The sequence below is a fragment of the Notechis scutatus genome, chromosome 9 (genome assembly GCF_049901735.1).
Source record: "Notechis scutatus isolate UNSWTSFEM ecotype Mainland chromosome 9, rNotScu1.2, whole genome shotgun sequence".
In the NCBI taxonomy this organism is placed as follows: Eukaryota; Metazoa; Chordata; class Lepidosauria; order Squamata; family Elapidae; genus Notechis; species Notechis scutatus.
This window is the reverse complement of record NC_142017.1, coordinates 19,187,159-19,202,312: the sequence shown is the minus strand read 5'-3', so window position 1 is coordinate 19,202,312 and position 15,154 is coordinate 19,187,159. Positions and strand designations below refer to the sequence as shown.

At 44.1% G+C, this 15,154-nt stretch overlaps 1 protein-coding gene across 2 annotated transcripts in view; it reads left to right on the top strand.

Moving 5' to 3' along the window:
- NECAB2 (N-terminal EF-hand calcium binding protein 2) overlaps nucleotides 1-15,154 on the top strand; it is a 186,756-nt gene that overhangs the window by 144,278 nt on the left and 27,324 nt on the right. For both annotated transcript variants that reach the window (XM_087971738.1, XM_087971737.1), the window contains 2 exons: nucleotides 4,585-4,703; nucleotides 7,298-7,377. In XM_087971738.1, coding sequence (XP_087827864.1) covers nucleotides 4,585-4,703; nucleotides 7,298-7,377 — 199 coding nt within the window. The remainder of the gene's footprint in view (nucleotides 1-4,584; nucleotides 4,704-7,297; nucleotides 7,378-15,154) is intronic.

Here is a 15,154-nt window from a genome sequence, read left to right as displayed (position 1 = left end):
GGGTTTCCTTAGGTGGCCCTACTCATGGGGTAGGGGGTCTCAATTTTACATGTCCTTATGAGGAGTTCTTCGTGTTCTCTGAGCTGGGTTGTTTGCTTGTAGATGTTTCATTACTGTTAGGGATATACACCCTAGCAGAATGTGCAACGGTAGTCAGTCAGGCAGGCAGATATGTGAGATAAACGTTGTTGTAGCTTACACTCAGTAAATCAGATACACAGTGCTAGTTAAATAGTTTTTATTCCAGTAAGAGTTATAGCATAGTCAAACAGTCCATATATCATACACTTAGTTCAGTCCGTCCGGGATTATCCATTAGCAGTGTCGAAAAAGAGGTCAGTAAACTTACAAATAATCAGTCCAGTAATATATCTCTTTTTGCAGTAGAGATATGAAGAAAATCAAACCTCTTTTCTTCGTTCAGCAATAGCAGGGAAAACACGCAGTTATCACCATCAATCCATCGTTGTCAGCAATCCAGTAAAAGCCAGCAAACAGTGAGCTCTCTTGCTCCCTCTTATGGTGATTTTACAACCGCACCCAAAATACATGGTCTGCATTTAAAGTGATAAACACTATCATAGTCTATATATATTATTTTACCCAAACTAAGTTAGGTAACCATGTTATTCCTAACAATTACCCAACTAGGTAACAGCATCAATGCTAGTAAGTGTGCCGTTTATTCAATGGTGGATTTAAAAAAAATGTACTAACAGTTCTGTGGGTGTGGCTTGCTGGGCGTGGCTTGGTGGGCATGGCAGGGGAGGGATACTGCAAAATCCCCATTCCCTCCCCACCCCGCTAACCTGCTTTCCAGCTCCGTTCTCCTGTGCAGGGCAACCAAAGAAGACCCAGCCAATCAGCTGGGACTCAATGGGAGGCAGAGAAGAGATGGGGTTGACAGGGCCAGTCAGAGGTGGGATTTGCTGGTACTCTGAACTACTCAAAATTTCCACTACCGGTTCTCCAGAACTGGACAGAACCTGCTGAATACCACCTCTGGTTCTATGGCAGAATGAGCTACCTACCCATTTTTTACTATTGGTTCTGTGGGCGTGGCTTGGTGGGTGTGGCTTGGTGGGCGTGGCAGGGGAAGGATATACTGCAAAATCCCCATTCCCTCCCCACCCCACTAACCTGCTTTCCAGCTCCGTTCTCCTGTGCAGGGCAACCAAAGGAGACCCAGCCGATCAGCTGAGACTCGATGGGAGGCAGAGAAGAGATGGGGTTGGCGGGGCCAGTCAGAGGTGGGATTGGCCAGTTCTCTGAACTACTCAAAATTTCCACTACTGGTTCTCCAGAACTGGTCAGAACCTGCTGAATACCCACCTCTGCGTTTATTGGAGATTTGTATCTGACACTGGTAGGCACAGCTGAGATGCAGATAAGCAGGGATTAATCCCAGGCAAATATTAAGCAGAAAACAACACCACATTTCCATCAACACTGGTGGGACAAGTTACTGCATAGGTAGTTCTCGACTTACAACTTGTGATGACCCGCGGCATGGCACAAAAATAATAAAGTCACAAAAGTAGATAAATTCCCTTTAATACCTCCAACTTGGCCCCCAATGTCCAGTTATCCTTGGCTGGAGATCAAACGCTCCCAAAAACAGTCTACAAAGGGAAGAAATGCAGTCCAAACCCAAAGTACAGATAAATTAGAAATAAAAAAACCCAACACGAACCACGCTGAAGTAATTAACACGACAGGCCAGGATAATAAATTGCAGACTTAGAACAGATAACAAAGCACACACAGTTGGGAGGACGCCAAAACCCAGATAAGGCTTGACAATATAATGCACACTTGCTTCCAGAAAGGTGCTGTGTGCAAACATCCTTCTTATATCCTGTTCTCCCAGCTGCAACTAATGAAAGGGATCAGGGCCCTTTTCTCTCCCATAAGCCATGTTGCTCCCTTCTCTGTTCCTCCCTGCATGCCGTAGGATGAAGAGGGGGTGGGCCTGAGTCTTCCTCTGGATGCCTAGCTGGACTGTGCCCTTCCCGTTTCTTCCACAGCCACCAGAGTCACACTCCCATTCCCTGTCAGCTGTTCCACTTCTCCCTCAGAATCAGACTCCAACAAGGGCATGACACACTAGTTCATTTAGTGACCATTCAAAGAAGGGACTTGTGGCCATTTTTCACAACTATGACCATTGTAGCATCCCTATGTTGATATGACCAGAAACTTGGCAATTGGCTTATATTTATGACAGTTTCAGTGTCTCTCGGGGTCACAGGATCCCCTTTTGCGACCTCCTTGCAAGCAAAGTCAATCGGTGAAGCCAGATTCACTTAACAACCATGTTACTCACTTAACAACTACAATGATTCACTGAACAACCGTGGCAAGAAAAGTCGTAAAATGGAGCAAAACTCACTTCTCGCTTAGCAACAGAAATGTTGGGCTCCATTGTGGTTGTAAGTTGAGGACTACCTGAATATAAACAGAGAGCAAACTACACACCCATGATGATGATGTTTCTTAGTCAGGTAATGAAACATCTGCAAGCCAATGACCCAGCTCAGAGAGCACCAGGGACCCCGCTATTCAACCTTAAGCTACAGATATTTTTTTAAGTGTGGTTAATCTGGATTTTTTTTAAAAAAAAAACAGATATCTCTAGGACGGCTTGGAATTCATGCTAGCAAATCCTCTGTGACATATCTGATCCAGTATGTGTTGAAGGAATGCTGTAGCATATGGTGCCTTTAAATGCCAAGGGTTTTCATTTGTAGGAGGAATGTAACACATGCCTTGAATCCTTCCACGAAATGTACCGTTCAGGTGCCAAATAAAAGGAAGAGGCAACCATCACCAAAGCAATTTAGTTGTCAGATGGAACAATTAAGGATTTATTTCAACTCAGGAACCCGCAAATGAGAAAGTCAATAATGGCTGTGTGTCTCCTCTTGGTGCTCTTATAAAAAGGAAGCAATTACCTTGGATATTACCTAAGCTTTACCAATTACCTGATTTGACACTTGTGGCCAGGAGGGCGAGAGTGATTGCTTTTTCACTGTATTTATAAGAGCAAATTCCGATTTCCCACTGTCTTCCCCATTGACGTGCTTATGAGAAGCTGGCAGAGTGTTGGAAATCACAGTAACATGACTGTGGCATATACTGCAGAAGTGCCGCAAAGGTCGTGTCCGACCCATCACAACCCCATGGACAACGTTCCTCCAGGCCTTCCTGTTCCCTACCATCCCCCAGAGTCCGTTTAATAATAGAAGTAATGGAAGGGATGAAATAATAGAAGGGATGAAATAATAGAAGGGATGAACTGTAGGACAATGGTTTGCTTGTATGGTTGTATGAATATACAATTTTTTTTTACTCTAGTTTTTGATTCCTTGCTTTTCAAAAGGAAATTCAACTTGGGTATTACCTAAGCTTACCAATTACCTGATTTAATACTCATTGCCAGGACGGCAAGGGTTATTACTTTTTTCATTGTTTTTATGCAGGGGAGCAAATTCCGATTTCCCACTGTCTTCCCCATTGACCTGCTTATGAGAAGAGTGTTGGAAATTACAGTCACATGACTGTGGCATATACCGCAGAAGGGCTGCAGTAGTGGGTCTCCGGTGGCCATAGCTTCATCTTACAACTAGTCAAAAGATGCTTGAAATTTTGACTTCTGGGGAATATGGCTAACTGAACACAAGAGATCCTCGAAGGATTTCTCCCATCAGTTTCTGTGACCCACCCGGTTAGGGTGTGTCGAAGAAGATCCCTGAAATTTCAATCCTAAGGGAATAATGGATCCTGGATTTTGGATTTTGGACATGTTCTTGTATTTTGGTTCCATAATTGTTCTCCTATGATGCACCATTTCACCCAGTTTAAGGTTACAAACGGATAGGAGAGTTTTAGTAGCATATAATGTTCAATTGGCTAGTTTCTGTAGCCAGTTTTGTTAATCGGTTTAATAAAATTTGCAAGAGCCTAGCCTTGTAGACTGGGGCTTGCTACCGAGTTTTTCAAAATATTATCAGTAGATTCTCTTTGGGTGCTCCAACCCGTCTCTATTCAGCTTACAGGACTGCAGTGGGGAAAAGTATGAGAAAATATTTTATATTGCAATTTCTGCTTCTAATAAGACAATTAAAATAAAAAAGATGAGCCAATTTGTTACGTGATCTAAGAATTTGTTCCTGTCTGTTGAATTGAGCTCTAGTTTGATTCATCTCATGAACCTCAAGTTGGAGAAGGGTCAACTTTTAGCCGAAAGCTTCACGGTTGATTCTTGGTCTGACAGCATTATAATAAACTCAATTATTTACAGCCAGTTGAGCTACATTAGAAAGCTACAACCTCCATGACATTTCTAAAACCATGGTTTATTCATTTGTACTTTATTCTTTCATTCTTTTTTCATGTCTTTAAACTTTTTAAAGGGAAACTATTTTGTTATCGTTCTAAGGAGCATCTGAGCTAGCAAAGCATGTTGTGTATGTTTTAATGAAGGATTTTTAAACCATATAACTAAAAAAACCAAACAAACACAAAATATTCATTCCTTTTTTCCCCCCATGTGGTCTATCTGTCTGTCTTTCTCTCATATAGACACATCCACAATAAATCTGGCCATAATGCTATGGACAGTTGGTATGACAATCCTGTGTCAGGTTATTCACCCAATAACAGAATCATGACCAAAGAACGCAGGAAAAGTTTCCAGACTGGTAAGTATTCTGGGTTGACCAGATTTGGCTAGGTTAGTGGTCAAAGAAAGCTTTGATCAAAGGGAATTTGTCAGGGGTGGGGTGAAAATACAGTACCGGTTCTGTGGGCGTGGCTAGGTGGGAGTATCTAAGTGGGTGTGGCCATGTGACTGGGTAGGTGTGGCTTTTTTGCAGCAAACCCCCCCCCCTCCCATGCAGGGGCTGCCACAGGGAGGAAGGGGTCAAGCTATTTTCTAAAGCGCCTGTAGGCCAGACAAGGAATAATGGATGGAAACTGAACAAGGAGAGATTCAACCTGGAAATAAGGAGAAACTTTCTGACCGTGAGAACAATCAACCCATGGAACAGAAGTTGCCCTCGGAAGTTGTGGGAGCGCCATCACTTGAGACTTTCAAGAAGAGATTGGATTGCCATTTATCAGAAAAGGTGTAGGGTCTCCCGCTTGGTCGGGGGGTTGGACTAGATGACCTACAAGGTCCCTTCCAACTCTGATTATCTGTTATCTGCAGGGTGTGTGTGTGTGTGTGTGCTGCATGCCCCCACACATTCCCCTTTTTTGCCTCCTGGGCCTCAGGGAAGCCTCCTGGGCGAAGCAATAAGACAGCAAGGGGGGATCCAGGCACAGCTGAATGTCAGAACAGCTGATTGTCAGGAGGAAAAAAAACATACCGGTTCAGCTGAACCAGTAGCTGTTTTTTTTTACTACCGCTTCGCGTGAACTGGGCCAAACCGGTAGAATACCACCGTGGGAATTTGTGTTTGGAGATTGGTCTCTTCATTTCCAGGAATCTGTCTGTTGAAATATATTCAGCACCACGCCGGGAGAAGACAGCAACCTCTGATGAGTGAAATGGACTCACGAAAACCACTTGCAATCATGCCAATATGAATTTTATAAAGAGAGCAAGTTCTTTCTAGGCAAAATAATGTTGTTGTTAGTTGCGAAATCATGTCTGACCCATCGCAACCCCACGGGCAACGTTCTTCCAGGCCTTCCTGTCTCCTACCATCCATCCGGAGTCCATTTAATAATAGAAATAATAGAAGGGATGAAATAATAGAAGGGATGAACTGTAGGACAATTGTTTGCTTGTAAGTTTGTATGAACGTGCTTCTTCTTTTTTACTCTAGTTTTTGACTTCTTGCTTTTCAAAAGGAAATTCAGCTGCTTAGGAGTGAAAAATGTGTGACCTTCCAAAAGAGGTCAGATTGCTAGGTCCCATCATCCTAACGTTGTCCACGCTGCCTGGAATTGGTCAGGCCTGGAGTAAAGCTAGAAATATTTTGATGTGAGAGCTGAAAAGACTATTACAGTTCCATGTTGCATCGACAGAGTGCATCAATCATCCTCTGTTCTGTTTTGGCTGGAGTTCTGGATCCAGCTCTGAAGGCCATCAAATAGAAAACTGACCAAAAGAGGACAACAAAGATAATGAAGTGCCCCCAAACCTTATAAGGCAAGGGTGTCTAACCTTGGCAATTTTAATGATGTCATTAATGCTTGTGTGGACTTCGGATCCCAGAATTCCTCCTGCCAGCATGAGTGACCCCACGGCTGGCTGGGGGATTCTGGGAGTTGAAGCCCACAAGTCTTAAGTTGCCAAGGTTGGATAACTCTGCTCTAAGGAATTATTGAAAGAGCTGATTGTGTATTCTCTGGAAGAAGGAAAACAAACAAACAATTACTTCAGGATAAAACATTTAGCTGGGCCATCTAAAAGGGTAGGCGAAAAGGGCACAGGTTTCTGAGTTTTGAAGAACATTTGTGCAGAGATAGGGAAGAAGTCATACTGTATGGAAATGAGGTCAAAGGAACCAGCTATATGAGATCCTCTCTTCATTGACCTTAAGAAGGAGTTGCAGACTGAATACATTAGTTAGAGCAGAGGTCTCCAAACTTGGCAACTTTAAGACTTGTGGCACTTCAACTTCCAGAATTCTCCAGCCCAGCTATGCTGAAGTCCACAAATCTTAAAGTTGCCAAGTTTGGGGACCCCCTGAGTGAGAGAGAAGATAATCCATGTCAAGTGATAGGGACCATTTTGGGTCAAAGAAAATGGTGCCTTATAAAGTGAAGGATCATTTGGGGGTACAACCGAGATTTGGACATGCAAGTGAATGGACCCAACATTCAAACACTTGTGTATTTCCAACTATGAAGCTTTTGGATGGGAGCAGATTGCCTTGCCGTCTGTGACAGCTCTTAAACAGATGATGGTTTTTGGAGAATGTTGTTATTACAGGATTTCCTTTATTTCTAGATGGTGGGAGATAGCGTAATCATTTCAGTGGGACGATGTGAGGAAGATTTAGGTACACAGTTTCCAGAAAAGTCCAAAAAAGGGTACTAAATTAATAATGTCCGAAATGATATGGGGTCTCCTGTTTAAGCAGGGGGTTGGACTAGAAGATCTCCAAGGTCCCTTCCAACCTTATTAGTCTAAGCTCTATGTTCTAATTACCACAAAAGAAAATCCCTTTTGTACCCTACCCTCCTTTTGACCTTTTCTAGTTCATTTTTATTTTTTGCTTAGCCCAACTCATACAAGCAGGGTGAAATTCATCCCTCTTCAATTATATTTCTTTTTCTGTAGCATCTTCAGACACCAAGGAGGAATGCTTGGAAGCACAAATCAACAGATTAGCAGAATTGATCGGAAGGCTGGAAAACAAGGTGAGTATTCCTTCTTCTTCTTTTTTTTTTAAAAAAAACCAGCATTTTCTTGCCAAAGACAATGGATAATTTAGGAAGGTGTCTTCAAAAGGTTTGCTTTAAAGGAGAGAACATGCTCATTATCCAACACAAACAATCCAACCAAGTGTATGTATGCTAGAGCAATATTTCTCAACCTTGGCCGCTTTAAGATGGGCAAACGTCAACTCCCACAATTCCCCAGTCAGCAAGGCATGTTATTCTCCATTTGGTAAGAATCAACCCAACATTGATTCTTCAAGACCAAGAAGCCCTTGACAGACTGTTCCCCATGCAGTATCTGTTGGCAACAGAGCATTCACGGCAAACCCAAGAGACCTTGGCCTCCGCTTGCCTTGCCCAATAAAGAAAAATAAACGGTCAGATTCACAAGTTAGGAAAACCTCACAAGGTAACTGAGGTTAGGAAAGTCTGAGAAGATGACCTAGGTAGGACAAGCACCCAGAACGAGTAGCAGAGCACTTCCATGCACACAACTAGAACATAGAATAATAGGATTGGAAGGGACCTCGGAGGTCTTTTAGTCCAACCTGCTGCTCAGGTAGGAGACCCTACTCATTCCAGACCAATGGCTGTCCAGTTTTCTTCTTGAAAACCTCCAGTGATAGAGCACCCACAACTTCCAGAGATAAGCGGTCCCACTAATTAATTGTTCTCACTGTCGACTAGCAGCAGGCTTGATGAAGACTCAATTGGACAGCATCTAGGCAGACGTCACCATAATTTAAACTGGAAAACGGAGAGATTAGTCTACAAACACAAGAGAATTCTTGGAAGCCCAACACTCAGACAAATCAGTCATCAACAGGCACACAGACACAAACAACCTCAACATCTTTTTCCAAAGAGACAATCAAAAAGCTGAAAGACCACAACGCTTTCTTGCCAGCAATCAACAGCCAGAAAAGCAGACATTATCACCAAGATTAAGATCAAGGAACAAGCAGTAATCAATATTGCGCTAATAATGCCTGGAGTAGGGGGCTCAAACTTGGCCCCTTTAAGACTGGTGGACTTCAACTCCCAGAATTCCCAGCCAGCTTTGCTGGCTGGGGATTCTGGGAGTTGAAGTCCATCAGTCTTAAAGGGGCCAACTTTGGAGACCTCCCCTGCCCTGGAGGCTCTGAAGGGCCACAACACACTGCAGTGTGCGCGGGGAGCATCAAGACTTCCCAGACTCCAACCAGGTCAACACCAGCCAAGAAGCAGCCTCTGACTTCTTGGGGGAAGATTATTCTTCGTCTTGGTGCGGAAACTCACAAACCATAGTTTCCTCTGGCTTGCAGGTTGAGTCGAACCAACTTGGGTTGGTATCATAAACTTCATAAAACACAATAAGTCACCTTATTGCTGGGTGGGGTCTGGGCAACTGAATGGAGCTAGCAGAGTGTTTTCATGGCCGGATGCCCTTCCTGTCACCAATGAGGAGTTTTTTTGTTCAGCCGATATATTCTCATTGTGCCCAGAGACAGAAATACCTGCCTCTACCTAGGATTGAACTCTCAGCTTCCTGATTGCGAGGTGAGAGTTCCACCTCCAGGCCACAGCACCACTCCCCTTCCATAAACACTCTAAGTAAAACTACAAAGAAGCCAAGCTATCCCAGAGTCGTATGTTCTGGAGAGGGCAGTTCTGCTCTCTAGCCCAGTGAAACACGTCTAGCTGTCGAGTCCCCTTTGGTGGCCAGGCGCTCTTTCCTGAAGGCTGAGAACTTTCTCATGAGACCAGCTTCCATAGCCCTTGCCCAGATATCTGACCTGTTTTCCTATTTCTTCAGTTGAGATCAGTGGGGAGGAGACTGCCTTAGTCCTTATTCAGAGTTTTGCAGCATTAATTCAGTGCCAGAAAAATAAACACAGGTGGCTGATGCTTCATTTAACGTCTTTATAAACATAATAAGTAGATTTTACAAACCAGTTGTGGATTTCTCCAACATGGAGCAAACTCAGACAAAAAAACATGCTGCAAGCAACTTCAGCAGCGACTCAGGAGCTCAGAAACATACATCAGTTTCACTTTAGTTCAGCAGGCAAACAGAGGAGAGAAACAGTTTCATTTTCAATAGACAGACTCAGAGCTTAACATAGCTTCAGAGCTGCAGAGCTTAATATAGAGCCATGCCTAGGCTACTTCTAGTTTCAGTTTCCAAACAGTTCTCATTGCATGACTTAGTTGCTATGCCTATTCATTGGCTGACCTTGTTACCATGCTCTATTCCAGTTCATGAATATACTCTGACAATCAATACCCCAATAAGTACCAATAACACTCCTACCACCACTGATAGGGCCACTCAGAGGTGGTATTTTTATTTATTTATTTATTTGATTTGTCAATTGTTTACAAGATAATAAGTACAAGTGTATACATAGTTGTTAATATATGAAATGGGTACATATAAGAAAAATAAAAGAATAAGAGAAACAATAGGACAGGGACGGTAGGCACAATGGTGCGCTTATGCACGCCCCCTACAGATCTCTTAGGAAAGGGGTGAGGTCAATAGTATTCAGCAGGTTCTGACCAGTTCTGAAGAACCGGTAGTGGAAATTTTGAGTAGTTCGAGAACCAGCAAATACCACCTGTGACTAGAGATTTTACAGCATCCTTCCCCTGCCACGCCCACCAAGCCACGCCCACACAACCGGTAGTAAAAACATTCGAATCCCACCACTGAAGCTACTAGTATATGAAATGAGAGCAAGCCCTACTCCCTTCCAGCATTAGTAATGTTACCTAGTTGGGTAATAAAACATCTCCGAGGAAACCACCAAGCTCAGAGAGCAGCAAGGACCCCACAGTTCAACTCTGAGCTACCTATATTCTCTTCTATTGGTACTGATATTGTTACCTAGTTTGGTAATGAAATGTCTGCAAGAAAACTCCCAAGCTTGGAGAGCAGCAAGGACCCCGCAGTTCGGTCCTGAGCTACCAATATTCCCTTCTATCGATACTGATGATGTTACTTAGTTTGATAATGAAACGTCCTCAAGAAAACAACAGAAAGCATCAAGAACTCCACAGTTCAACCCCGAGCATTCAAGTAATGCTTTTGGAGTGGACATTCTCTAGGCCATTGGGTGAAAATAGGAGGATGGGGTACCTGAGTTTTATGTGCCCCTTGGGGGGCTTGGCCAACCCAAGCCTTTTCTATTATTCTCCTTCCAAACGATTTAGCTGCGCTCTGAGCCACAACTTTCTGTCAAGCTTCCATTCGTTTCCCTTCTGAAAAGTTTAGAGTTAATGTAGGAGAAAATTATTCAACCCTGTTTAGCTCAGGGTTGAAAGAACAGTGAGAAAGAAAGAAAAAAACAACCAGTCCTTTCACTGTTCTTGAATCTTCCAGCATTTACTTCAGATGGATGAGCCAAGTTCGAATAATGGAAGAGACAAAGTAAAATTTCACTGCATTATTCACACCATGGATATTCGTTATCTTCATTTCTTATCCAGCCCTCCCTACCTGCCATCTTCCCAAGCTAAAAACCAGGTTATGACGGATCCAAACAATGAGATTGTTCCAGAATAAATGTGGCTGAACAATTCCGTTTAACAATGGTAGAACATAGAATAACAGAACTGGAAAGAACTTTGGAGGTCATCTAGTCCAACACCCTGCTCAAGCATGGCTCAAGATGTCACATTTCAGACAAATGATTATCCAGGCTCTTCTTGAAAGCCTCCAGTGATGGTGCACCCTCAACTTCTTAAGACAAGTTATTCTACTGGAATAACTCATTATTAGGAAATTTCTCCTTAGTTCTAGATGTCTTCTCTCCTTGATTAGTTTCCATCCTTTGTTTCTTGTCTGGCCTTCTGGTGCTTTGGACAATAGATTGGCCTCCTCATCTTTGTGGCAGCCCCTCAAATACTGGAAGACTGGTCCTTCTTTTCACTAGACTAGATATCCCCAATTCCTGCAACCGTTCTTCATATATTTTAGCCTCCAGTCCCCTAATCATCTTTGTTGCTCTTCTTACTAGAGTCTCAACATCTTTTTATATTGGGGTGATCAAAACAGGATGCAGTATTCCAAGTGTGGCCTACTAAGGCTTTGTAAAGTTTAGCATTTAGACTTGGTACTTAGGAAGCAGCCATGAATGAAAAACTTATCCGATTTAAATTGGGCTTTTTCAGAAGTTGGTTTGCCTCTTTTAGAAATTAGGGAGTTCCCATGTCATAGAGAGGCATTCACAAGTACCAGTAACCTCTTGGCTTACAACTGTTCATTTAGTGACTTATGGAAGGTTCCCGCTCTTTACAATATCCCCATGGTCACGTGATCTAAATTTAAGCACTTGGTACCTGGCGTATATTTATGATTTCAGGGCAACTCTGCTGGCTAGGGGATTCTGGGAGTTGAAGCCCACAAGTCTTAAAGTTGAAGTCCACAAATCTCTGCTGCCTTAGGGGATTCTGGGAGTTGAAGCCCACAAGTCTTAAAGTTGAAGTCCACAAATCTCTGCTGCCTTAGGGGATTCTGGGAGTTGAAGCCCACAAGGTTGGACATCCCTGCTGCAGCTAGAGTGTTCCAATATCTCAGGGGTTGCCACAGAGAAGGGATCCCCCTATTCTGCAAAGCACCATAAAGCAGGAGAAGAAGCAATGGGTAGAAACTAATCAAGGAGCGAAGCAACCTAGAACTAAGGAGAAATTTCCTGACAATTCAAACAACTCATCAGTAGAACAACTTGCCTCCTGAAGCTGTTTGTCTCCATTATGGGAAGATTTGAAGAAGAGATTGTCTGAAATGGTCTTGGATTTCCTGCCAGAGTAGGGGGGTTGGACTAGAAGACCTCCAAGGTCCCTTCCAACTCTGTTATTCTGTTGTTCTGTGTTCTTTCCAAGAGTCCCTTGACCCTGGTATTTCCACTTAAGGGTCTTTCTCCCCACTGAGGGAATCTTTTGCCTTGAAACGTCGGCAAAGGGATTTTATTACATTTTGATCTGTTACGTGTGCAAAGAATTTGCTTTCACCCCAGGGTGTTTTGTTTTGTTTTTGCAGCTGTAATTATAATGAGAATTTTCATGGCTCGGGGCTAGTTTTGAGAGTTATTGAAAGAAGCCCTTTCTATATTCCCTCTGCTTTTAGCACCATGCAGAGAAACACATCTGCGTAATATGCCTTTGTTGTGCTAATGTAGAAAAGAAGCGGAGTTCTGCTGGCTGGGGAATTCTGGGAGTTGACATCACACATCTTAATGTTGCCAAGTTTGGAAAAACAGCTCCGTAGGGATTCTCACGTGTCCAAGCCGAGGTTTCAATGCTGTTTTAAATCCACAGGCAGAAGCAGTCACAGACTCCAGCGCTTCCATCCAAATGGCATGAGCCTAACACACGACATAAGCTCCGTCTCTTTTGTTACACGTGTGTAACTTCCACCATGCATGCACAAAAGGCATCTGATGCATCTTTTCCATTATTTCCCGTTCCATCCCCCCCAACGAGGCTAGAAAGGAAGAGATGAGTTCAAGTCCTGCTTTAGCCATGAAAGCCAAGCTGGGTGACCTCAGGCCAGCCATTCTCTCTCAGCCCAAACCACCTCACAGGGTGGTTGTTGTGGGAAAAGGAGGCAGATGTGACAGGGAGATGTGACAACTAATCACGGAAAAGAAGGACTAGGGGGGACAGGATAGCAGTATTCCAGTATTTGAAGGGCTGCCACAAAGAAGAAGGGGTCAAATTATTCTCCAAAGCACCAGAGGGCAAGACAAGAAACAATGGGTGGAAACTAATCAAGGAGAGAAGCAACGTAGAACTAAGGAGAAATTTCCTAACAGTGGGAACAATTAACCAGTGGAACAGCTTTGCCTTCAGAAGTTGTGGGTGCTCCATCACTGGAGGCTTTTAAGAAGAGACTGGACAGCCATTTGTCCAGAATGGTATGGGGTCTCCTGATCCAGCAGGGGGTTGGACTAGAAGACCTCCAAGGCCCCTTCCAACCCTATTATTCTATGTTCATAAGTTTGGAATTGCAGTTACTTGAGTTGTCTTAGAACAGGGGTGTCAAACTGGATTTCTTCGAGAGTCAGATCAGCATTGTAGTTCCAGTGGTGGTATTCAAAAATTTTTATTACCGGTTCTGTGGCCGTGGCTTGGTGGGCGTGGCAGGGGAAGGTTACTGCAAACTCCCCATTCCCTCCCTAGCCTACTAGCCTGCTTTCCAGCTCTGTTCTCCTGGGCAGGGCAACCAAAGAAGACCCAGCCAATCAGCTGGGACTCAATGGGAGGCAGAGAAGAGATGGGTTGGCAGGGCCAGTCAGAGGTGGGATTGGCCGGTTCTCTGAACAACTCAGAATGTCTGCTACCAGTTCTCCAGAACTGGTCAGAACCGGCTGAAGACCACCTCTGCTTGGAAGTCTTCTAGGCCTCTGCTCAGGCAGGAGACTGTCTCCCAGGGATATCCAACATTGGCCAATTTAAGACTTGTAGACTTCAAATCCCAGAATTCCCTGGCCAGCCATGTTGGCTAGGGAATTCTGGGAATTGAAGTCCACAGGTCTTTAAATTACCAAGTTGGACATCCCTGCCTTATGCCATCTGAGCAAATGGCTGTCCGGGCTCTTGTGGAAAACCTCCAGTGATGGATCACACACAACCTCTGAAAGGAAGTCACCCCACTGATTAATCCTACAAAGAAACGTAATAAAGAAAGGTAGAAGGAACATTAAAACCAGTGGCGGGATTCAGAAATTGTTACTACCAGTTCTGTGGGCGTGGCTTGGTGGGCGTGGCTTGGTGGGCGTAGCAGGAGAAGGTTACTGCAAAATCCCCATTTCCTCCCCACCCCACCAACCTGCTTTCCAGCTCTGTTCCCCTGGGCAGGGCAACCAAAGGAGACCCAGCCGATCAGCTGGGACTTGATGGGAGGCAGAGAAGAGATGGGGGTGAGCCAGTCAGAGGTGGGATTGGCCAGTTCTCCCAACTACTCAAAATGTCCTCTACCAGTTCTCCAGAACTGGCCAGAACTGGCTGAATGCTACCTCTGTGTGGTTCTCCTCCACAGGCTGGTCGGGGGGGGAGCAGGTGGGGAGACAGGACAGACACCTCTTGCAGTACTCTGCAAGGGTGCTGCAGGAGGCCATGGAGGCCGAAAACAGGCTGTGCATGCTCCCCCAATGCCCCATTTTGTAAAGGCACCGCAGGCCGACCCCGTGGGCCAGATCTAAGCACAGGCCTTGAGTTTGACACCCCTGTCTTAGAGGGAAATGGGAATAAAAGAAAGGGGAGAACTATTTTCTGTCAAGCGCAGGAAAATCAGGAAATCCACGCAGTTTAAAATGGATATAAAGGTTTATTGCAAGCTTGAGCTCTCTACAAGGATCTAAACTACTAATGGCCAAAGCAAATATCTAAAGCCAATTTACAGGCAGATAATAGATAATCCAACGCTGATTATCTGTTATCTGTCTGTAAATTGGCCGTAGATAAGAGCCAAAGTAATTCAAGGAGGGCTGGACTTAGGTGTGATGACCCAAAGGGGCGTGGCACAAAAGCAACAAGGTCACAAAAGTAGGTAAAGTCCCTTTAGTACCTCCAACTTGGCCCCCAATGTCCAGTTACCTTCGGCTGGAGAAAAAATTCCCCCAAGAATAGTCTTTAAAGGGAAGAAATTCAGTCCAAACCCAAAGTACATATAAATTATAAATAAAAACCATCACAAACCACGCTGCAGCAATTAACAACACAGGGCAGGATAAGGAATTGCAGACTTCAAAGGATAACAAAACACACGCAG